The 24,231-nt window shown below is 42.5% G+C and overlaps 2 protein-coding genes across 3 annotated transcripts in view; one reads left to right on the plus strand and one right to left on the minus strand.

Annotated features, from left to right (window-relative positions):
* pdhx (pyruvate dehydrogenase complex component X) overlaps positions 1-24,231 on the minus strand; it is a 408,353-nt gene that overhangs the window by 227,977 nt on the left and 156,145 nt on the right. The gene's annotated exons all lie outside the window — the stretch shown is intronic.
* Positions 6,886-24,231, plus strand: part of pamr1b (peptidase domain containing associated with muscle regeneration 1b) — a 31,083-nt gene continuing 13,737 nt past the window's right edge. Inside the window, exons 1-4 of one of the 2 annotated variants that reach the window (XM_080437578.1) lie at positions 6,886-7,100; positions 18,216-18,392; positions 20,882-21,007; positions 22,095-22,209. In XM_080437578.1, coding sequence (XP_080293704.1) covers positions 6,941-7,100; positions 18,216-18,392; positions 20,882-21,007; positions 22,095-22,209 — 578 coding nt within the window. In that variant the 5' untranslated portion in view covers positions 6,886-6,940. The remainder of the gene's footprint in view (positions 7,101-18,215; positions 18,393-20,881; positions 21,008-22,094; positions 22,210-24,231) is intronic. The other variant, XM_080437579.1, reaches the window with a different exon arrangement.

The raw sequence follows: 24,231 nt of genomic DNA on the forward strand, positions 1-24,231 counted from the left end.
TTACTGTGTCCAATGTGTAACCATAGAAACAGAATAAAAAAAACACTCCATCACAAGATGCTACGATTATATTTCTTGATATTAAAACCACATGGTTCCAGAGTCAGACACCTTCATCTTGACTGGCCTGACGAGAACTCTGTGACCTCATGCAGCGATGTTAAAGCCATTAATAACATCTATAAGCATTCCACACACTGGTATTCTACTCACTTACTGTATAGCCAACAGCCCCAACATCTTCTATATCTAACACTTCACACTTCACTTCAAACAGTGCCATTCGTTAGTACAACAAAAGTAGTTGTTACTCATTAATTACAAGCATTTGACACCTTTAATGATGTCATGGTACATTTCTTCTGGACTTTAAATTAAGTGTTATATGTTTTTAATTTGCTGCCAGCCACCTCCACCCCCTGCCATATCACATCCTTTGTTTCGTGCTAATAACACCTCATTATGCATTTTGGGGTGTTGTAAGAAGCCCACTCTACTTGGCCAACCGCAGCCACTGTGGCGCTAACTGAAAGACTTAAACAACAAGCCCCAGCAAGCTCAGCTACATCTCTGAGGAGGAGCTTCATCTGTGGGTCATGGGACACATATTTACTCACAGGAGTGTCTCTGAGGTGAACTTGCAAGATGGATGGATGATAGAGGGAGATAGGATCTTGCTCCTGCTTGTACAAGTGAGGACAGCAGCAACACTTACAATGTAGTAAAGCTGGCCAGACAGAGACAAATGCAACAGCAGCAGTAAGCCAGTGTCTATTCCTCACCAACAGTTTTATTTGCAGACTTGAATTCAAAATCTGGAAAAAAGGGGAACATTTAACTTGAAAACAATCCAAAACCCAGAGCACAAACTCTGTCTTTAAGCTGGTATGTTTGAAACAGCTAAAGGGCATTGTTGAAACGCCTTAGCTGTTACAACATCTCTGTAAACCACAGCCTTGTGAGGCTTATTTATTTGATAAAATGGTTGCTAAATATACTTGTCAAGGCTTCATAAAATAAACTAACAGCGACACAAAATGTTATAATTTATTGATAAACAGATCATCCCCAAGCTAAGTAGTTCTTCAGTGACATTTAGGAGAATGATTGGCAAGCAACACAGTCGCAGCAACACAATTTGGTTGGCACAGTAATACTGATGTAATGCGATCACAGGGGTGTGAGTATTTCACAAGGGGTTCAGCCAATCATAATCAAGTATCGGAACGATCCATTTCATGATAATCATTTAGAACTGTTGGATGGAGAGCTTACTGAGTGACGTCATTTTTGTCCATCACTGCTTGTGGGATGACTAAGGAAGACGTGCGACAGAGTGCAGTTCACAGAATTACTTCACATCAACACATGACTTACAAGGACTTACTCATAGGAAAATATAGAGCCTCCATATATGCCTTAGTGCTCTTACGTTCGAGCGTGGAACAATAAGACTGGACTTGCGGTCTTGAAAGAAAAAGATACATTTATGAAGTAAGAGGTCTACGGGCCGACGGCGTGGAATAAACTCCCATTACACCTAAGACAGGCAGCCTCTGAGGATAGCTTTAAAGCACAGCTCAAGACCTATTTCTTCACTCTTGCTTTTAGCTGATTTTTAAATCCCTGTGTTGTTATTCATGTCCTCACTGTTTTGCCTGATTCACTGCCGTTTTTGCTATTATTTTAATGTTGTTTTACGCTTTTGCTTTTCTTTTTTTGCATTATTGTTAAATTATCTGTAATTGTATTCTTGCTATGTAAAGCACTTTGAGCTGTATTTCATGTCATGAAAGGTGCTATACAAATACATTTTATTATTATTATTACAAGAAGAAAAAAAAAGGCGACATAGTTAACACCAGATGTAGCCATACAAGTTTCATTCTCATGTCTAGAAATGTATGTGTTGATGTAGTCTCTCAGACGGTTGAAGGAGAAAACCAAAGCCAGTGTTGAGATGATCCCAAAAAGCCTTGGGTTCCACATAATAAACTATTAAGCATCCGGACAAACAGTATGAAGGTGGTGAAAGGTGGTAAGAAAACAGCAGTGAGACGGTCTGTAGCACCTTTTACACAGCCTGTTAAAGCTGAGAATGTTAAATCATTCCACTTAGCTGTACATATAAAAGGTACAGAATGGGCCTAAAAAAGTTTCCTTCTTCTCTTCAAATTCTCCTCCGATGTATTTTTTATCACTCAAATACCACTTCAACGCATCTATTTTCACAAGTTACCCAACCTAATCAATCAAAATCGTATTTTATATCATGAGAAATGGGTAAAATGGGAGTCCTGACTTTTCATTGTCAACAACAACAGATTTAAGTCAACTAGCAAACCCTAAATGAATAACAATACATAACATTTTTGTGTCTGTATTTTGTGAAAGTGCAAGATGCAAGTCGGGAACGATGCAAGTTGGGAATGCATGCCCCACCTGGTTATGCAATACCTGTTGTACTCGTTGTCAGAGTACCTGTCTGTCTGTCTGTGTCCCTTTTATGCCCATATATGGAGATTTCTGTATCTGTCTGTCTGTCTGTCTGTCTGTCTGTGTCCTTTGTATGCTTACTAGAGGTCCGGGCGCCCTGCCCCCTAGCCGCGCACGAGGCTCTAGTGAGGGCTCGCTTATTTTGGGGTTAAAAAATTGTGGGTCAAAAATGTCCCGACAAAAAAGTAAAAAAAAAAAAGTTTAGTTATTTTGTTTTAAAAAAAATATATACATGGGGGACCCCCGTGAAACATTGCAGACCCCTTTGAACCCCCGCGAAACATCGCGGACCCCTTCGGCTGGCTTTTTTTTTTAATGAAGGTGGTTGCTTGTTCCTGGCGCACGATCTGGCAACACTGACCTGTCTGCTTGCCTGTCCTCCAACCTGGCAACCCAGAGTGCCGACTCAGTGTTGTTGTTAGCGGCTGCGTTGAGACACTGGCGTGTTTTAATGTTTTGTGTGTGATGTGCATAGCACAAAAATGACGGACATATTAGCGTGAGTGTGGTCGCGTGTGTTGTTGTTGTGCAGATGGGGAGATTTCAATGGCGGCCGCGTCGTCTTGCGTCGGCTGTTTTCGGTTTCGCTCGGCGGTGCCCACGCTAAAGGGAACGAAAGGGTGTCCCCGTAATGTGGTCAGTTTGTGCTGGGCGCAATTAATTATGCTCCGAGGAGGCACATGTGTAGTGAGCAATGAAAAGTAGCCTACGCCACCCGTAAATTAATCGCGCACGTTGTGGCTCGTCTTGTAGTGACATGTGATATGTTGTTGTTGTGTTTAGTCGGAAACAATGAAATGAGTGGCGAGGGGAAATGAATGCGGACGGAAGCTAGGACTTTTGTCTAATGTATAATAGGATATATGGAGCTCCATATCAGGCATGCCCAAATATGTTGTCCAGGCCAGTCTATGACGTCAGTACTATGACGTCATGTTAATGACATCAGGGTACTCCATGGGGATTTACCGATTTATAATTAGACTTTGGGAGATCCACTAATCCGACTGACACTCGGCGCATCACTCCCTCGAGTTCTCGGCGATACGCACGCCAAGTTTGAAGTCGATCGGTTGGGCGGACCTTGAAATACATTGGTGGCCGGCACAGGTACACAGAGATTTCAATCTGTAGGCTATTGTTGTAATGTATCGTTGATGCAGCTGTGATATTTCGAACTTTACGTCATCAGTCGATTTTGTGTTGGTATTTTGTGAAATAAATGCGTAGGCTATATTCTATAAATGTATCTAATCTACTGACAACAGCTGTCAAAGAGCATAGTGGTACACTAGAGGCTGATGCTGTTGTGCATGCCTCCATGATTCCTGAATGCTGGCATGCCATTTAAAAGCAAACATGGAGCAAACATTTTAGTCTTTTTGTTTCTGTGTAAAAAAGCAAAGCTAGCATTAATAACAGATCTTCGTTAAACCACTACTGCTGAATCTCAGTATAAAAATGGCTAATTCTTTCTTTCTCTCTAAAGATGGCAATGTTGATCGAACCAGCACTTGTTTGCTAAGTAAGATAGACAACAACTGGTTAGATTGCCTTGGAATTTGCTGTGCATCTTCATGCTCCCCAGAGGATGAACTTCCAATTCCAATTCAAAATTACCACTTGCACGCAAATATCTCAAAACTTAATGGGCAAATTGCCATGAAATGGGAGGATGAACTTAACATTGTTTTGCCCACCACAAATGAGAGGGAAGGGCCCTAAAGGCAGCTACACACTGTACGACTTTTAAAGTCGACGGGGAGTCATCAGATAGTTATGCTCTTCACGCTAACAAGTCTCTTTCTGTCATCATATCGTTGTGGTTTTCACACTATACGATTGATCGCGACAAGGGATCACACATTGCAAGATATTTCACAGTAGGGGTGGGACGATATATCGATATCGCGATGCGATACTTTCTCTAAAATAATCGATAATAAATAATCGATATACTGCCGAAAACAAACACATTTTTTTTTTGTTTGTGATACGTTGTTTTTCCTACTCTGTATTTGTGTAATGATGATTTTGAACTGTTTGGTGCTATTTTATGTGTTTATGAATTGAAGGACTATCGTGATATATCGTTGGTGAAATTTCATGCAATATATCGTGATATCACAATATATCGATATTTTCAGATATCGTGATATATCGTTGGTGAAATATCTTGCAATATATATCGAATATCGTGATATCGCAATATACCGAATATCGTCGAATATCGTGATATATATTGTTATCGTGGGCCTAATATCGTGATATATATCGTATCGTGAGGTACCCATATCGTCCCACCCCTATTTCACAGGACTTAACGACCAGAGTAGAGCCCTACAACGGCAGCGGGATCCCACGGTACCCGCAGGTCCAAACTGCAAATCTTACGGGCGCGGGCGGTATTTAAATAGGCTACGCAATAAACCCGATATCCATGTGTGGTCATTATTTACTTAGCAAGATATGAATATTATGTCTACATTCAATCAGAGGAGAACATTTCCCCTGGGTACAACGGAACAGAGTCTATTTCTATCCCCCCCGCCCCATCTCTCCCCCCCATCCCTCTACCCCCCCCCCTCTCTCTCTCCCTCCTTCCCTCTCCCTCTCTCCCCCTCTCTCCCTCTCGTGTGTTGACTGTGTTCCACGTGCTCGTCGCAAAATAAACAAACTATTTCTCTCTGTGTGCAATTCCTCTCAAATAAACAGCTCCCCCACCCCGCTCGCCCACTCTCTCATCCTGTTTTGTAATGTTTTAGGATCTCAATGGAAATATTGCAGGCTTATACAGGACTGGACAGTCCTGTATAAGCCTGCATAGTGCCATTTAGTACTATGCGGGACTAAATGGCAAGACATTTTTTGTTGCGGGCAGGAGCGGTGCAGGAGCGGTGCGGCCGGGTCCAGCAACCCTCCCGGTACTGTGCTCTCATTGGCTGTAGTACGGATCTCCTCGCAGAGTGATCGCAACCCCATTCATACAGTATGATGTCCAGTCAGTGACAGAGCCAAATATCAAGCGTGCTAGATATCTAGAAACGCTCGGGAAGGCATCGCCGAGCCCTATTATCACGGCCAGATCGTCTCGCAGAGCCTTTCACACACAGCGAGCAAAACCTCTGGCGTCAGATCGAGGGTTTTGTCGGCGGGTGCCAAAAAAGAGAGCATAATCGGAACAAATGTTGTTGTGCAGTGTGTAGTGGCCCTTAGGCTGGCAACATAGGTCGATTCCAGCCACTTCGGTCTGGTTGGGTGCAGCTAGTGGGGCTTACTTTTACTTCTATTGCCCACTGACTCCATCACTCTCCTTGTGTTTGGTCCTCTATTTTCTCTACTCCTTGTTTTACAGTGTCTCTCTTTTAGTCCCTCTCCACTTCTCAGCAACACGTGCACACGCATAGTGGAACGTTGCCCATATACAGCTGCTGATATCTAAATCCTGTTGTTTTTGGAAACAGCCAGCGATATTTGAGTCCTTTACTCTGCATCTTTGATCTGTGCTGCCTGTTAGTTCTTGCATGCAGTGTGGGGTCCCTTTGGGAAAGAACAATAATCAAATTAATTCCAGGGCTACAGTCAGATGAAATTGAAAACACGCAAAGGGATCACAGGCCATTTTAGGACAGGTAAAGACCATCCTCACTTGTTTTGCATTTGTGATGAAAGTTTGAAAGTAACCAGATGCTTGTTTTTCAATCTTGTTCCACCACCTCATCAAATTCCATAAAATGTGTGAGGCACTCAAGCACATATTCTTTGTTGTTACTGTAAAGTTAAATGTCTAATTTGTTTCCAAAACATGTTCAGTGTCTACCCGCCCACCCCCCAGACTGTACATGCATGCCTCTGTTTTCATGAGTGTGTGTGTGTGTGTGTGTGTGTGTGTGTGTGTGTGTGTGTGTGTGTGTGTGTGTGTGTGTGTGTGTGTGTGTGTGTGTGTGTGTCTCTCTACCGCTGTTTACACTTTTTACAGCTGTGCGTGAGGATAATGACACACACACACACACACACACACACACACACACACACACACACACACACACACACACACACACACACACACACACACACACACACACACACACAGTTGGAACCTGGTTTCATTCAGGAGCAGTGACGTCTTTCACTCGGTGCAGTGGAGCAAAGTTAGCAGAGTTACAGGGAGACCACTCCAAGTGGAACTCCTCATGAGGCTGGACTGTAACCTGAAGCCAAAGGGAAGAGAGAGAGAGAGAGAGAGAGAGAGAGAGAGAGAGAGAGAGAGAGAGAGAGAGAGAGAGAGAGAGAGAGAGAGAGAGAGAGATACTGAGGAATAAAGTGAGAGAGAAGGAAAGACAGGGAGGGAGGGGGGTTGGGAAGGACTGAGAGAGAGAGAGAGAGAGAGAGAGAAGGTGATGTCAGCTGAGTTCAGAACGTAAACAGAGTTCCAGGCTGCAGCATGCTGTCTGCGGAGTGGGGACTGCAGCTGGGGCGAGCCCACGGGGGGACCCGCTCGCTCACCGGTACCGGCAGATCGACCCCCGGGAGGCAGGGCTGGTACCTCTTCATCTCCCTCTTCTTCCTCGTTTCCCTGCCCCAAGGGACATCCTGGCCCTACGGTAAGAGAGACTCACTGAGTGCAAAGTCCCCTGCAACACTTTGCCTCCTCTCTCTTTGCCTTTCCCTTTATCTCTGCTTTGCTCGCAGCCTCTTTGTCTGTTGCCTCCTTTGTTCTCAAAAAGCCAGCATCAGCACTCTCTCCATCACCTCTCCCCTTCTCATGAGCAGAGAGGCATGCACGCTCGTAAAGACGACCCACAGTTAGAGAGAGAGGGAGAGAGAGAGAGAGAGATAGAGAGAGAGAGAGAAAGAGAGATGTAAGCTTTTTAATAAGAACAACAGCACTGAGCTTGTGTGCTTCTAGTCTCAACAATCACCGTTATGAGATACAGAGTAGGAGATTGTTTTCTGTGTTGTTTTGGCCGGCTGTGTTGTTTACGTCTGTTCATTTTCCAGTTTTTAAAAAAGGGTTTGGGAACTTCCCCGCCTACACAGTTAATCCTGTGAGAAATACAACTTATGTTGTATTCTTTGCTCAGTTCAAAGCAAATACCTGTTACCCAAAGAAAAACAAAGAACTGTGGTAATTTGGATGCCAAACAAAGATGCACATTCCATGAGATAGAGCGGGCGGACTGAGCTTTTAGACTGTTATGCTGTTACAGACTATGCAGCTGGTGGTTATTGAGTTGAACCTTCTGATGAAAGCCTTAAAGGGTGTTGTGGATGAGATCTTCTCTGAGGCATCTGCCTGTTTGCCTTGGGTGAGCACTTGAACTGCTGCAGGAGGACATGAGTCATATATTTGAGTTAATCATGCTGTGCAGTGGTAATGTGTATAGCAGACGCTGTCTCCACGGATCCTATTCAAGCCCCTGCCCTCTGTCTCCGATTCACCAACACATCTTTTGGAAATAGATACGAGAAACTCGTGCAATAAAGTAATGAAGTAATACCTTCGGCTTGTGATACAACGGAAGGATCTTTACATGGGACTGGGGCAGAGAGTACAACTGTGTTAAATTTCACTGGTGTAAAACCTTCTGGCAAAGAATGCTCTGGCACATTTAACTATTTATCCAGTACTGAAGTACAATTACTGTATTGGGGAATTTGAGGCATGTACATTTTTCAGAGGTACTTGTTGCATAATCATATCTATAATCAGGTGATGATGGATGCTTTCTGTTTAGCAACACTTTGCAAACATGGATTATAATGGTATAGAATAGAGGTACTTATACCTTCTAATGCGAGGAAATTACATGTGGTGTGTGTTGTTGCATGTGTGTACTACACGTGTCTTATCTTTGCATCTGCGTCTGTGAGCACATGATTTTACGCTCTCAGAGTTAAATGCACAGGGTTTGCACTTTGCAGTATACCTGAGGGATCCCAATGGGGGTTATTTTATCTATGGAAGGTTTGGTTTTGCTTGCAAGGGGCTGCTTCAACATTCCGTCCTGCAGTGGATTCTCCCAAAAAATCTCAAGAGGCCATCTGGTCTTCTGACACATTTCCGACTCTCCGGCAAATGTCTTCTTATACTGTGTTTAACTAAGCACCCAAGGGACCTTACTGGAGCTAATGAGTCTGTGAGGAGTTAGACCCAAAGACCAAGTTTAGAAGAAGAGTTCGAAGGCTTGCGTGCGTGCGTGCGTATGTGCGTGCACGGCACTGCACGCGTGCATGAAGGCAATTGAAGGAGAAGACATTTTTAAAAGAAGGCAAAAGTTGTCTGACTGTGAGTGAGCATCTTTCTTAACAGGGAAACTTAATTCCAAGATTAGGGGGGGGCCAAATGCTGAAAGCAAATGTACATATTTCAGACTGACCTACATTTCATATACTTATTCAGCACACACACACACAGTCACACACACACGCACGCACACACACACACACACACACACACACACACACACACACACACACACACACACACACACACACACACACACACACACACACACACACACACACACACACACACACACACACACACACACACACACACACACACACACACACACACACACACACACACACACACTTTCCAAGGTGGAGAAAGTCGTAATGAGGTATTTCGTTGGGCTTGAGGTTTCCTACTGTATTGGACAGGACGTTGTTCAAAGTGTAGGCTGACCATCGAGATCTATGTTTAGCATCACACCACTTACATACACAATGTCCACAGATATCCCCAGGGAGTTTCCCGTTCCATGACAGCTAAATCGCCCCAGTCTCAAAATACCAGACAGCTGCTGTGGGCAGTGGGCGAAAGGAATCTCTCCCTTTCTCTCTCTATCACCTTCTCTCTCACCCACATAACATAACACAGTCACACAACAGCAGCTATAAAATGATCTACTTTTCCAAGGTAAGTTTGTGTCATACAGTACAGTATAAACACCTTTAGCTTTGAGGAAACGGTTAATTCAGTGGCAGATCACCAAGCGGTACTGCGTCACTCAGGTAAGACAAAGGGGATTCTATGTTTGCAATATGCTGCTGAACGCACAGCCCGGCATGATCACTTCCTCAGACAATAAACAGAGCCATCAGCTGCAGAATACGAGGAGGTTTAACCGAGGTGACAGGCCCCCAGGGGAAGAAAGCATAAAGGCCTCCAACGTAAAACACCAAGCCAGCATGTTGGGCTCATCTCCAACCGTCTATCTTCTCATTCTGCTCAGTTAAAATCTTCCAAATTCTATTTGTGGCTCAGCGTGTCCTTGTTCAGTTTAAATACCCGAGCTGTGGGATTGGTGCGCAGCGAGACAGGCAGACACATTTACTCATGCTGACAATATCCTGCATCTGAGCAGTGAAACGGAGCAGTTTGTATGCACAGCTGCAGTTATGATAGCGCTTTGATGTGAAATCGGAGTTAAATTGAACCTCTGAGGCCCACAAGACAGCGTGGCTCTGCAGATACTAACCTGGGGCTGGGCAAGGGTTATTGTAGATGTGAACCATAGAGTTTTAAAAAAATAGAGGGCACCGGAAGTCCCCGCCCATCCACTTGTATGGAGTTGCTCACCCAGCGCATACGCCCCTTTCACCCCTTCTTCCGGGTTGGGAAATGTGACGGCCTATTTGGGGCCTAAGCGACGCGTTTTGCGTCACTCTGCACGTCATCTCGCATGCGCAGTAGTGTCACCTCTGTGCGCAAGCTCGTGAGTCGAGCCCATTGGTCGAAATCGTTTTCGCTCGTTCATGTGCCTGGCCCCGGCCGTAATAAGCTGCAGTACCTATGATTGGCCAACATGTCCGATGTGCTTCACTGCTCCCTATCGGCTCTGGGGGCTTGATGTGAACGTAACGCTGTTAGTGACCTTGGGTTATTCCTCTCAAATGGACACCAAGGGAGACGCTTGCAGAGATGCCGGCCCTCCACCAGCATTTGGAGCTGATATGGGTTTATGGGTAAACCTGCACTGCTGCTAGGGTCACGTTCAGCACATGCAGCACATTTCAATGTTTGATCTAGCCGTCACCCGTAATATATAACCTGGGAAAGTGTATTTGTTTGTGTAGCACATTAAGTACAGAGAGAGCGAACATGTAAAAGAAGAAAACCAAGCAAGTTTATGGCTTGTTCTTGGCTTGTTCTTGGAAGAGGTCAGCAACGGCCTTGTGTGAACAGCGGGCCAGCGGGTTGTCAGAAATCTCCTGAACCCTGGAGGGAAGTGGGTGAGGCTCCATGACCAATTCTCTCCCCCCAGTAACAATGACGTCAGTATCTGGCCCCAGCATCAAAGATGTGCAAGAGATGCTTGCCTGCTGAAACATGGCCCTGAAGCCTGCGAGGGGGCGAGAACTCGGGAAGTGATGTGAGCTACAGAGGAGTCCCTACTAGGTGAAGGTAGGGAGGGATGTCTGTCCAGAACGCTGGATTATGGCTAGTTTCATTTCAAGTACAGCTAGGAAAACAACATCTGGAGCGAAAAACGCAGATACCAATGACATGAAACCCAGAAAAGCCACACCACCCGCAGAAGTATCCACAAGGATCTACGGGGAGAAAGAAAGAAAAGACGAGGCTTTGTGGCTTTTTTTAATTCACTGTTTCATTGTGTATCTGTGGCTTAGTGCCAACATGGTACCTCTCAAACAAAGGCTACTGTGCGTGGTGAGGGAAGAATACAGACCCTGTTATGAAAGTCAGGACTGATGTATAACAGACTGAGTTCTGTGGTAAGATTTGTATACATACAGTACTGTATGGCCAAATTATGTTAAGCAGAGGTTGACCCAAATAATGCATTTTGTGGCTGTGACAACTGTATACAGTTACCGTTAGTTATTTCATTCTGCACTGTTGAGGAAGCTAGAAGTTGTACCGTCTACAATGTTTCTGCCCGGTGTATTGCATGTGACAGTAAACACCTTGAAGTTGAGCTAGTTCAAGGTGGGATTTTTCTTTCTGGGACTGTTGTCAAACACACTGGAGATAAGAGACAAGACTTAAATAAATCAGGTGAGACAATCTAAACACTAACTTTCCTGTACCTCATTTCACATGCCTGAGGAGCAAGACTTAATGAAGAATGATAATACGGTAACAATTACGCCACGGTGTTCACATAAAAAGTTTAATTAAAGGATATAAATGCCAAAACTGCATTCCAGAGAACATGTCATAATCTTTAAAAAGCTTAGCGCCAAAACACACATAAACACCTGGTAGCCTATGTGTATGCACATGCACATCTTAATGAATTGAATACACAGGACCACAATGGAAACAAGCCCCTAGGGCTTTTTGTGTTATCCTTTTAACAATTATTGTAAACCGTAAAATTTGCAAACAGTTAATAAAGTATTCAATCAAAACACCCGCTCACTTCTCACTTTATCTCCTCACTCGCTCTATTGCTCCCTTGCTCGATTTCTCACTGACATGCAATTTCACACACGTGCACACCCCCACACCTGTTCACACCTTGCTACACAGTTGCTCTTGTAAAATTAACCCTATTGCGATTCTACCCGTGTTCTTTGCAGGTGTGGACCTTGGTTAATGGCACACATGTGCGTTCAGGGGGAACTATGCGTATCTCGTAAGCTCTGACCATTAGGCGTAAAGCCAGAACACGGTTAATATGTAGAAATGATCCCAGTTCTAATTACGGGGTGGGCGAGTGTGCTTAAGTGTGTGCTTGTCTGTGTGCGTGTGTGTGTGTGTGTGGGGGGGAGATGCATTCCAGCCCGAGTCCAAAGAGAAACCAATGGGTCATGGTTTTGAGAGAACAACAGTCTTATCTGCAGGGCTCCAAAGTAAACTGAATCCATTTCCCAGTATGTAAACAGTGAAACCACTGCTGGTTGTGTTTATTTACATCTGGTTGATGTTGAACAATACAAAGCATAGAGATTAAACCTGTGGAAGCCATGAAGTAATCCTACTATAAATCGGGACAATACAAAGAGTTGCTGTTTTGAACAAAATTGTCTGAATGCAGCCAGAGGTAGGGTCCACAGGATATAATTTCTCTGTCAAGACATGGTGTGGTGATCAGTGTAATGACCCTGCCAGGCCAGCTCATAAAGCCTATTGACCCTTTCAAGTTTATGTCCTATAAATCAGGTCACACAGGCTGTCAGGACAGCTTGCTATAGAAGCTTCAGTTAAGGAGCAGTAAAGCTGTCCGGCAAGCAGGGAAGATTGTGTCAGCACCTCTCAATCCCCAGTCTCACTGCTCAGATCCCAAGCGTCTGTCGTTCTCTGTTAATCTGGATGCCATGCAATGTTGTTCTTAAACGGAAATGCTATTCACCTCATGATTTGAAGAGTTGGTGAAATCGACGAATGATAGCACTGATTTACACAGGACGCGCATAAGTGGCAATTTGCCGCTGAGCTTGGCGTCACTGTCAGCGAAAGCGGAGAGCCAGCAGCGTCAAAACCAAACAATATTGACAGCCACCTTTGAATATACAGTATAGAGTTATCATCCTGGCTAATATAGCGAGCTAGTGCTGCCTTGTAATCTGGTAGATCAGTGTAGTGGTGCCTATTTTTTTTACAAATCTGGTAGCTCCAAATGAAAACTTTTTCCCCATGCACATACCAACCAGTCACGGTTTGACTCTGGTTGGTACAACTTGGTGAACACGCACGCACAATGTAGTTGCTTCCAACATTGTAGTGTTGGAGAGTGAAAGCCATACCATGAAACTGAAGGAAGTCAGCATACTGTAGTGTATACTGTACATCACTTCAAGTTTTTTCCACTTCACAATCCTCTCAGAAGCCAAACTGACTATATTATTGTTAAATGTCATAACCATAGACTAGTTTATTGTTTTGCTGATTTAATTATGTTAAGAAATATCTGTTGTTTCTCTCTGTGGGGGTATGTGTTCTTGTTATAACGTGCCTTTGTGTTTTATACCCACGATGTTGCTGCCTCTGGTTCTTTGCCACACGCGTTTCACGCGAATGCATCCATTCCAAGGATGCTTGTGGTTCTCACACTTTGCCTGGGAAAATCCAGAAAAATACCAATCAGCACCATAACTCTGGCTCACGAAAAGACAAACAGCAAAAGGCAAAAGAAGACCAGAAAAAGAAAAGAAAACAATAGGTGACGAAAGCTGAAGGGACTGTATGTGAGCTCATACCACATACAGTACATACAAGAATTACTAGGGATTAGAATGAAATCAAGGATATTGTGCAAGGGGCTGGTGGTCGCACGCGAAATGTGGTCCAATAGAATTCCATTGGAATTGAACTATATTGCCTGAGGTCTCGCACACAGCAGGATAATTATTGACAACAATGGACATCAATGGGTAATCCCCTTAAAAAGCTCCCCTGCCTTTGAGTATTTTTGAACAACTACTAAACTAGCTTGAATAACTGAAAACAGACATGATCCAATGATACACTCGATATATACACGTTTCTTCAAATACTTATTGGAGTACTTCGTTTGGTATATCAATTTTTTATTCCAGCGCGTAACGCGACTGGCGAGACTGGCCTTTTCTGTATCCTCTCTAAACCGGATGGCTAGCAAAGTGCAGAGTGAGTAGCTTCAAAAGCCGCAAGCCATAAAAAAAGTAAATAACCTTGAGATCCGACTAGAATGTCAATATAACAAACCTTCAGGGCCGAAGGACAATTAAAGCCCGTTTAATAACAGGATGCAGGCAAATAACGTGTCGTTTTGATGTCAATACATCTTCATCAGGTCGTTGAATGACCTGATGAAGATATTGATATTGACATCGAAACGTCACGTTATTTGCCTGCACTCGGTTATAAAAAAAGGCTTTAATTGTCCGAGTTTGAGCCAGTACGTGCCTTCCTTCTTCATACTGCACCGGACCAGCCTGAATTTGGCTTGAGGCGCGGTGGAACCCCTTTGTTCCAAACCTCAAGGCCATTTGACCTTGTGACATGACCTTGTGACATACTGTGTTGCAACCTACATTTGTGATTGATGTCTAAGCACAAAGGGATTACATTCAAAGACTTTGGGGGATTCTTTTAAATCAGTTTTTTGTAGCTCCATAATCTCACATTTGGGTTAGGTATATTTATTGAGATTTTCATGTCAATTACTTGTGCTTCGTTATGGTTATTGAAAATTACTCTCATTTACTCACACACTTCTACCCACCCAGACATTTTAAGGGGCATAAATTTGCATATACTGTAGGAAGCAGCACGAGTACAGACATCACATACAGTAGCAGTTGTGTCTGCTCCATTGCCAACACAAGCTCAGACTAAGCAGCAGTAAATTATTTTGCTGCTCAACCTCCTTGATATATCCATCATCACCACTTTAGCCTGAGTAGGCCTACATATAACCTGTAACTGTTCCCGGCTGGCTCAAAGGCTGCCACAAAGTAGGGAGACAATAGGAGCTGGCGGCTAAGAGAAATTTATTGGCCCAAAAAACTCAACCAATAAAACGTGTAAAAATCTGTGCAAAAGTAATTACTTGAAGAACTTCTCTGTCAATCTGGAAGGATGAGGAAAAATCTTAATTAACTCAATGAAATTCTTTATATAATGCCAATTGCTTCAATTTGTTTTATAAAATCATTTTAATAAACAGTATTTACCTGCTTCACACAAATCACCATCTTTAACTGCCTGATCATCATCATCCCTTGATTGGTCTGAAATGGATATATGAAGGAGGGAACAAATCTTTCAATACATACATTTGAATACATACACATACAGGACATTGATTGAACCAAAACAAGCGCTCCCTGGCGGAATTAAATAGCCTGCACACGTAACTAGCTAGCGAGCCAGAAGGCTAAACAACCGGATTGAGGGATGGCTACTAGCAATAGCTGGTCCTAGCCATTATCCAACATCCAACAAGTAAACTATGCCTATATTGCAATTAAGTGTGTATAACTAATTACATTTGGGGTTAGGGTTAGGGTTAGGGTCTTCACATGTTTGAAAAAGGAATTGATTGAAGACAATTGAAGATGTAGCCAAATCTCCTCAGCGTGCATGCATACCTGCTGTAGTGCAACTTTTGGACTAAACCAATACAATAAGGGGGTGACTTTTTGAGGTATGATCTATGAAATAATTAGTTTGACTAATTTTGTAAGATACAGTGGTGTCATGCCCATTCAAACTGGAGGGGGCTGTTCAGGTGCCCCACCACATTTTTCACATCTGGATTTTTCATTGTATTATACAGTACTGTTTACTGTTTTTATAATTTAATAATAATATAATGATGTAATTTTATGTTATGACAGTATTACAATGCTGCATTGCTGGGGATGAAGCCTGTCCTTATAAAACACCCATAAATTTGACCTTGTGTGACATTCAGTACCGTGTCGCAATAACCTACATTCTGTTTGATTGATGTCAAAGCACATGCTTCGCTGAAGCAGTGAAGTAAAAGACCAGACTCTGGCTGGAGAGAAATGTGATTTATGATTTCATAATTGTTAGAAGGCCAAGGAGATGTGTGTCTCCTTGGGAGGGACGTTTCATACCAATCCAGGACATCTGTACGTCCCCCTCCAGTTGACTGTCGGCAGCCACTCCATGATTCATCAGGCTCAGACTGTATAGTGTGCACTGTGCACACACGGAGCGACATTTTTACGGTGTGGCTTTGTAGGAGGCGGTCGGTCTGTGTGTGTTTGTCCGGGCACAGCTAATCTCGCAAACGGCTGTACTGATCAGTGCCAAAGTTCTTATTTTTGTAAGCACACGCGTGCGTGTGTGTGTGTGTTTCAGACTTGGACCTTGCGGTCAAAAGGTGAGTGCTCTACTGACTGAGCACTCAGTGTGTTAAAAACACAATTAACACCAGTAATGGACTGTGTGTGTATATGTATGTATGTATGTATGTATGTATGTATCGTATGTAATACATACGATGTAACCTGCAGTAAACACACATATATACATACTATGTATATATGTGTGTTTACTGCAGGTTGTCAGGTGGGGGAGTATCAAGTAGGCCTACAAATGACAGGACAGAAGTGTAGATAAGAGGTGAAGAGCAATGGCATCGTGAGAGGGGTTCTTAAGGGTCTCAGATAAATTGCACAAAATCTCTTACCCTCCATGTGCAATTTCTTTAAGAAAATCCATTCCCATTTATTATTCAGCAAAGAGTGAAACAAACATGATGCCGATTATATAGGGATTATGGGTGATGTGGTATTTAGTCTGAAGACAGGAGCACTAGCGTCTCTGTCTCGACTCGCCCTGGTTTGCTCCCACTGTGTACACTGATCCATCACTCACACCAGCAGCTTCTTGCCCGTCATTCGGCAGGAATCCAGGCCACACAGGCAAACTTTAAATCAGGGGCGGGCAACCTTTTCGGCACATGATCACTTAGTGCCATACAGTCTTATTATAGGCTGCTAAGTACGAACATAGAATAAGACAATCATTTAAGATGAATAATAAAGGTAAGATACAGTGTATGTTCGACTAGCTGGGGAGAAAGTTAATCCTACTTACCAGACAATAACTTAACAAAAAAAATTACAATAATTTTACTCCACAAAACGTAGGCATGAGTATCTCCCGTAGTTACTCCCAGAGCGCTTCAGATTCATGTATTCAATAATGCATGAAATTCAGAAGGTTGTCTTACGGGGGAGGATGCCCCTGGACCTCCCTACAGGGACTAAGCCTCCCATCTTAAACAATGACCGGAGAAGAGGAGCTTAACACTGCAGCGCTAGAAGGTCTGGAGAACACATCAACAACATCAGTGCCAAGTTTCAAACTGCAGACTGCAGTTTGAACCTCTTTCCTTCCGCATCCACCTCAGTGGAATTTCCACTTGTCTCTGTGTCAGCTTTTAACTTCACTCTTACATAACCATGACCACTCAGTCTGAAAAGTCCACAAATTGCTGCTTCTCCGACCTGATAAAACTCTGATTTATTGGGTCAAATCTTGACAGAGGCGGAGAAGGTCGCTGTCTGTACAAAACAGTTTCTGATTAATGACTTGTTTTGGTTTTCCAAGCCAATCATTTAACCCGTGTGTTATGTTGCGATTATCTTGACTGATGTAATGCAATTCTCGGGAAAACCCACAGTATCCCCTGTCAGATCTGCTGACAGGGGAGGTTAGCTTATCTCCTAAACAGAAGAACTGCAGCTGAAGAAATAAACACAGACAGGGGAATGGAGACTTGGAGACAAATTTATACATTGTCGTGTGCATGGATGAGGTCGTACAGCCGTGTCATGCGCTGAAAATAACTGATTTTCAAATGGAAAATGCTACGCATGTAGTTTGGCAAGCAAGAGTCGTACAACAAAGTATAAATTAGGCTTTAGCATCAGCATGGCCGAAAGGGTACTGTGTACTGTAGGCTCCAACAGAATAGCCTAAACACAGTCTTGACAACAACAGACCTGAATCCTTCCACGGCTGCTTATGCAGTAAAATCCACAATATTAACTCTGAAAGTGTACAAATGGATAAAATGTACTCCAGAAATTCTACTGTGGCATTTGCATTTGTGCCTTTCTTTGCTCCTTTGCTCCTAAATCATCTTCCACGTGTCTATAAACAGCATTTCCCAGTTGAGTCCAGTTTGCCAAGTACACTGTTCTTAAAGTTGTTCACATTTTTTGACGGAATTTTCCACAGTTTGGGTTTCAGTCACTGAACTGCATCTCTTTTCCAGACTACAGGTATTTGTATAATCACTGCCCGGGACCTGAGTGGAATGTCATGTGTAGGGGCTGCTGTGAGTACGATGTCATCCGCTGCAAATGCCCCATCCAGGGGACCCCCGTTGGCTACGCTGTGCCCTGCTGTCGCAATGCCATCAATGAATGTGACCCCTGCATTATCCACCCAGGTAAGACTAAGACATACTGCAGTCAGCAACGTAGTGTACAGTACTTCTATGTGACCATGCTGGGCAACGTAATGCGTAAATGGCAACTAAAGTCATCAAGAAAGTTAACCAAAGATTAACCCATTAAGGCCTGAGGTTCCGATTCTACAAAATGTCTTCTAAATCCTAACAGTTTTCTGAAAAACGTATGTTGTTATATCAGTGGTTCTCAAACTTTTTCATGTCAAGGACCCCCAAAATTATATGTATTTGGCCGCCAACCCCCATCTCAAAATATTTAGTTCCAGGGACCTCCAGAAGCAAAGATTTGAGTTTAACATGTTTGCTTGAAAAATATATATTCAAAGATTTGCACAAATCCAAAGTATATAATAATGGTTTAAGTGGTTTTAAATGGTTACACTAGCACCTCAATGTCACTATAAAATCAAAACAGCTGGGATGGCTCAAGGTAGAGGACAGAGTACAGCCACTTGCAATGGGCCTTGTGGAATCAGTGCCCATGTATCTGTCAAACTACTTCACAAGAGTGAGAGACGCCCACGGGCACAACACCAGAGGGAGCTCCACTGATCTCGTACCCCCCAAATTCATACTCCACTATTCTGACACCACAATGTGGAAGGCCCTACCACCAGCCATCAAACTTTGTGACTCCCTACCCTCATTCAAACCCTAAAAGAGCACCTGCACCTGTCAAATTGCAACAGGATCTAGATACAGGTAAGTCTTCTAGCTTGCCTCCAGAGAGTTCTGTCAGCAAGTGTTCACCCCTATAAATCTACCTTTTATTGCTCCCTCATTGATGATTTGTATTGTAGGTCCTGATAATGAATTCAATATATATAGGAACGCAATGGAAACAAACCCTCAGGGCTTTTTGTGTTATTCTTTCAGCATTGCTTGCGTAATTGTACTTGCTGTACTGTTTGCAATTTGTTAATAAAGTACTGTATTCAATGAATTAATCAATCAAAACACTCACTCCAGTAGTTACTCCCAGAGCGCCCCTACTAGTTGGTTTATTAGAGATGTGCAAACGAGCACGTCTCCTCCAATACATGTGACATCGCCGGACGCTTCTTCTCACCTGACAGTGAGGAGATTCACCAGAAGGACGTAGCACATGCTATCCCTCCCATTTCTTTTCGCCCGGCCAAACCGGATGTACCTAGGAGGATTCAAATCCCTGTAACTTACTGTCATTTCTAAAGAGAAAAAGAAAATTTCTTAGACTTTTCTCTTCATAAAATATAAATCCTATGACTGTAGCCAGCCCATGTCCACATTTCCATCTCCGGGTCTGTTGTCTTTTAAAAGCCTGCCAGGTCGCTGGCAGACTAAGCGTCATCTATCATCTAGACTGATGTTTGAATTCTAGCATAACAAGTGGTCTAATGGGAAACCTTTTTTCATTTTGCTTGATCTAGAGTGTGTCTGGGCCAGTTTTACATACGATTCTTCCTTCGAAGTATTGGCAGACATTCACTGAAATAAGAGAGAAAAAGATCACAGCAGGAATTTAGAAATGTTGTTGGAATTTTTTTATGGAATGCATACATACGTTTGTTGTGTGTGTGTGTGTGTGTGTGTGTGTGTGTGTGTGTGTGTGTGTGTGTGTGTGTGTGTGTGTGTGTGTGTGTGTGTGTGTGTGTGTGTGTGTGTGTGTGTGTGTGTGTGTGTGTACAGACACGATATTGGCACAACGGGATGCAGGGATGCAGACACATGCACACAAAGTTACACTCCTTAAATTCTATGTATAACATGTTATTTTCTTTAAAAAAGAAAGAAAAAAACACCTGGCCACAGGAAGTATGTCATGTTTTCTTTGCAGGTCACATGTGTTCATGTTTTTTTTTAATACATTTATGGGGGGAAACAGCTGTTCATAATCAAAATAATACCTATTCATTGGATTTTGCCATAAAACACTGAAATGTGTTACTGTTAAAGAGCCCGTAGTGCACTCATAAATCCCCCTGCCTAGATCACTGACGCCATGTGTTTTCGCAGTGACATTTGACGGTGGTAGACGTGGGCTAGTCCTGTCTTGTTCAAGCTTACACATGTATGATGCTTACGATGTTCTTCTTCGGACGCTTCTGTGTCCATAACAGGGTCTGGGGTCACCATATAGAGAAGCCACAAAGTGAATATCCATCTTTCCGAGTAGCCATGATGGAGCGTTGTTTCCGCATTTCTATTTCAGGAAGCAGCCATGTGTTTATGCCGTTATCGTTTTAGTGGCAGGGGAGCCTGATGAGTTTCACAGCACTGATGTAAAGGAAACATGGCGGTCTGGGCAAGGAGGCCGCTGGGGTCCATAGCTGTTTGGAAAGAGCGTCGTCAACACTAAAGACAGGATCGCGACTCTTCTGAGATATGCTTCAGTGCTCACCTGAGCTTTGAATTCTTGACTGCATCTCCATGCCTGACCCTAATCCTATTAGTTTCTTTGTTTCTCTCTCTCTCTCCGTCTTTCTCAGGTTGCAGTATATTTGAGAACTGTAAGCGCTGTAACAATGGGACCTGGGGTCCCAGAGACGACTTCTTCATTCATGGCAAATACTGCACTGAATGCCGACCCGGCTGGTCTGGTGGAGATTGTATGAGTATGTGTTCCTCATTCAACTAATCATCGGATCATGTGTGTTTTTGTCAAAAAGGAAAACAATTGCAACCATAATTATACTCTCTAGGTTATGTTTTCCTTTCTTTCTCCTGGGATATATGGGCCCGCTTGGAGAGTTTCCATATGCCCAGCAGGAGTTCAATATCAGAAGATGAAATGACAGAGGGGGGGATGTTCTAGTATATGATGTCATAACATTTGGGTGCTGATTATAACTTTCACAGTATGCAAATATAGTGCCATGGGGTGCAGGGGAAAGGCCAGGAAGTTTTATTTGTATAGCACATTTCAACAAGGCAATTCAATGTGCTTTACACAGAACATCAAGCAAAGGAAACACAATTACACGATGACATTATAGGATGCATAAAAAAACATTACAAAAATAACAGATACAGTTACAGTACAGTGCAGAAGAGAAATAAAAAGAAAAGTAACTCAATAAAAGGCAGCGGCAAACAGAAAGGTCTTTAGTTGTGTTTTTAAATAAATAAGAGTGGCAGCAGACCTGCAGTTTTCTGGGAGTTTGTTCCAGATATGTGATGCATAAAAACTAAATGCTGCTCCCCCACATTTATCTTTGGTTTTAGGGACAGAAAGCAGACCTTTCCCAGATGACCTGAGAGATCTGGATGGTTCATGATATCGCACACGATCAGAAATGTATTTTGGCCCTAAACCATTCACAGCTTTACAGACCAACAGTAGTATTTTGAAATACTTATACTAATTATTTGACACACATGGAGCCAGTGTAAGGAGCCAGTTTAAGGGGAACACATTTCAGAAACCTGGCAAGCATTTGTGCGTCTTTGCTGCTCATGTAAGAATTGAATGTATGCTTCTGTCTGTTTGGCATTTTATAATGCATCTACCTTGAATCTAATTGTTTTGGGCAGGAATGGTAACTACAGTAACTGCACGCACAGACCACCAAAATAATAATCAAAATATAATTAAATAGTGGCTTCAATTACAGCATTTGACATGGTACACTCCCAGTTGGAATTTCCATTCCATGGAATATGCTCTCTTTTAGCATAACTTTACTTCCGTCTCTGTTCCAGAGTGTGGGGGAGTGATCCGTAAACGACAGGGCCACCTGGTGCTGGAGAGTTACCCCACCGACGCCCGCTGTGAGTGGACCTTACACGTGGACCGTCCCTTCACCATAGATTTCAGGTCAGCTACCGAGTCCACTGCTTTTATCATTGTCCTTTCGTTTTTGCATGTATTGTATGTACTTGCTGGTCCCATAGCGTCAAGGATCAAATGTGCTCCCTCTATTATCGAAATGGAAAACCAAGTTACGCCTTCTTCTTGTTACGTCTTGTTTCCGGGCTTTTCAATTAAGGGCTCCTTGAAAATGTCACAAAAAAACAAACAAAATAAATCCATCCAAAATGGTAAATCAATTAAATTAAATGCTTTTTCGGAAGGGACAATAACTAAAAACAAGAAATGTGTTCTTGGCATCAATTCCTTAACATTTGAACTCCTAAACCTTATTTTATACTTTGTTGTGCGATGGTGTTGAGCAGATCAACAAGCTTGTAAGTTCTTTTTTTTTTTTTAATCAAATGTAAAGAAAAACAAAAAAACACCTATAATGACATGCTCACAGCAGGTTGAAAGTGGTTTTAAACAAAACATTTAGCTGTTGAACACCAGTTCTATTAGAAGTGTTGGAATAACTGGTTTACAAGGAGCTTGCTGCAAACAATGAAGAATATACTTTTTCCACCAGTGAAATAACTGAAATTCAGATGCAGGTTTTTATTTTTTCTGACATGCATGGATCTGTTTTTGGGATATTTGTTGTCCATCTGTAATGGTTATTAATGGCGCTCTACATTCTTTCAAATTTCCACTCAGTGTTGGACATGTCTGAAAGAGGTAAGTCATGGACTGAATTGTGAGCTTATGTAAACCCTTGAGGAAAGCTATTACTTTTCAGTCACGTGAACGTTCTATTTCTATCACTTTCTCCATTACATAATTTTTTTTTATAGGCAGGGGTTTGTGGGGTTTTAATGATATACTGTAATATGCTTGCATTCAGGCTGAGTCTGCAGTACATAGGCTAATGGTTTGTTGTGCATTAAAGACATACACATATTTATTTACAACATATCCCCCTGTACATATAAAGCTTAGCTTTACATTTCACAACCATGAAGAACCGTATAGAGTCGTGCCACATGTGTGCCTCTAAAAAACACACATTAATAACTTCCACAAGTAAATAAAAAAAAGAATAAGAATTAATGCAATTTTTATATCTTTTTCGTAGACAAAAAAAAAACACTAAATGAACTAGTGCTGTTCTGTGTAGCTTGTTATGTTCAGAGATGGACTCATGGAAAGTAATGAGTTTTGGCCCTTGTCTCAGAGGACTTGTTGGCTGTACCATCCTGTATTCATTATTTGGTACTTACTCTCACTTTTCAAATATCCTTAATGATGGCTTGTAGTATACACAGGCAACAGACAAAATATTTACTAAATTACAAGCACAGTGGGAGCTGCTAAAGACTAAAACATAGCATTAGTTCTCATTAGTCTAGGCCTTCTTGACCTGAGGGTCTGTCTTTGATAAAACTACGAGACTTGGTATCATGCTGTTAGTATGCTTAGTATGCTTTAGTCTGCAGGTACAGTATTCATTTACTGATGCTATAGTGACAAGGATCAAATGTCAAGGTTCAACTTATTATATGGTGTCATACTTGGTGTTGAAGCCTTCTCTGTATATACTATAATGTAGTATACAGTAATACATATGCAGCCTTTGTTTCCCTTTCGATGTCTATCCAAAGACATTATTCTATTGTACTTCAGGGAGAAGTATTTTTCTTATTTCTTGTGTACGGTAGAAGCTCTGCACACAGACATCCATTCTCTGACTGGTGGAATCCAATTAAACCAAACAGCCCATTGCCATTTACAATTTAGCCATTTAGCAGATACTCTAGTCTAATCCAGAGCAATTAAGATTTACTACAATTAGAGTAAATGGCATGTGTACAAAGAAAACAATGAAGTGCTAGGCTACTAGGAAACTAGGATACCAGGTAAACATCAAACCTAGTATCGGTCTAAATGCATTTGTTGTTTTCTTTATAATATTAGTGATTACAGTGTACTTAAGATATTATTCTTCGCTCATATGCTATTGCTCAATTGACGTCTATTCATAGAGTT

This window comes from Gymnoscopelus braueri (assembly GCF_963280865.1).
Source record: "Gymnoscopelus braueri genome assembly, chromosome: 9".
Lineage (NCBI taxonomy): Eukaryota > Metazoa > Chordata > Actinopteri > Myctophiformes > Myctophidae > Gymnoscopelus > Gymnoscopelus braueri.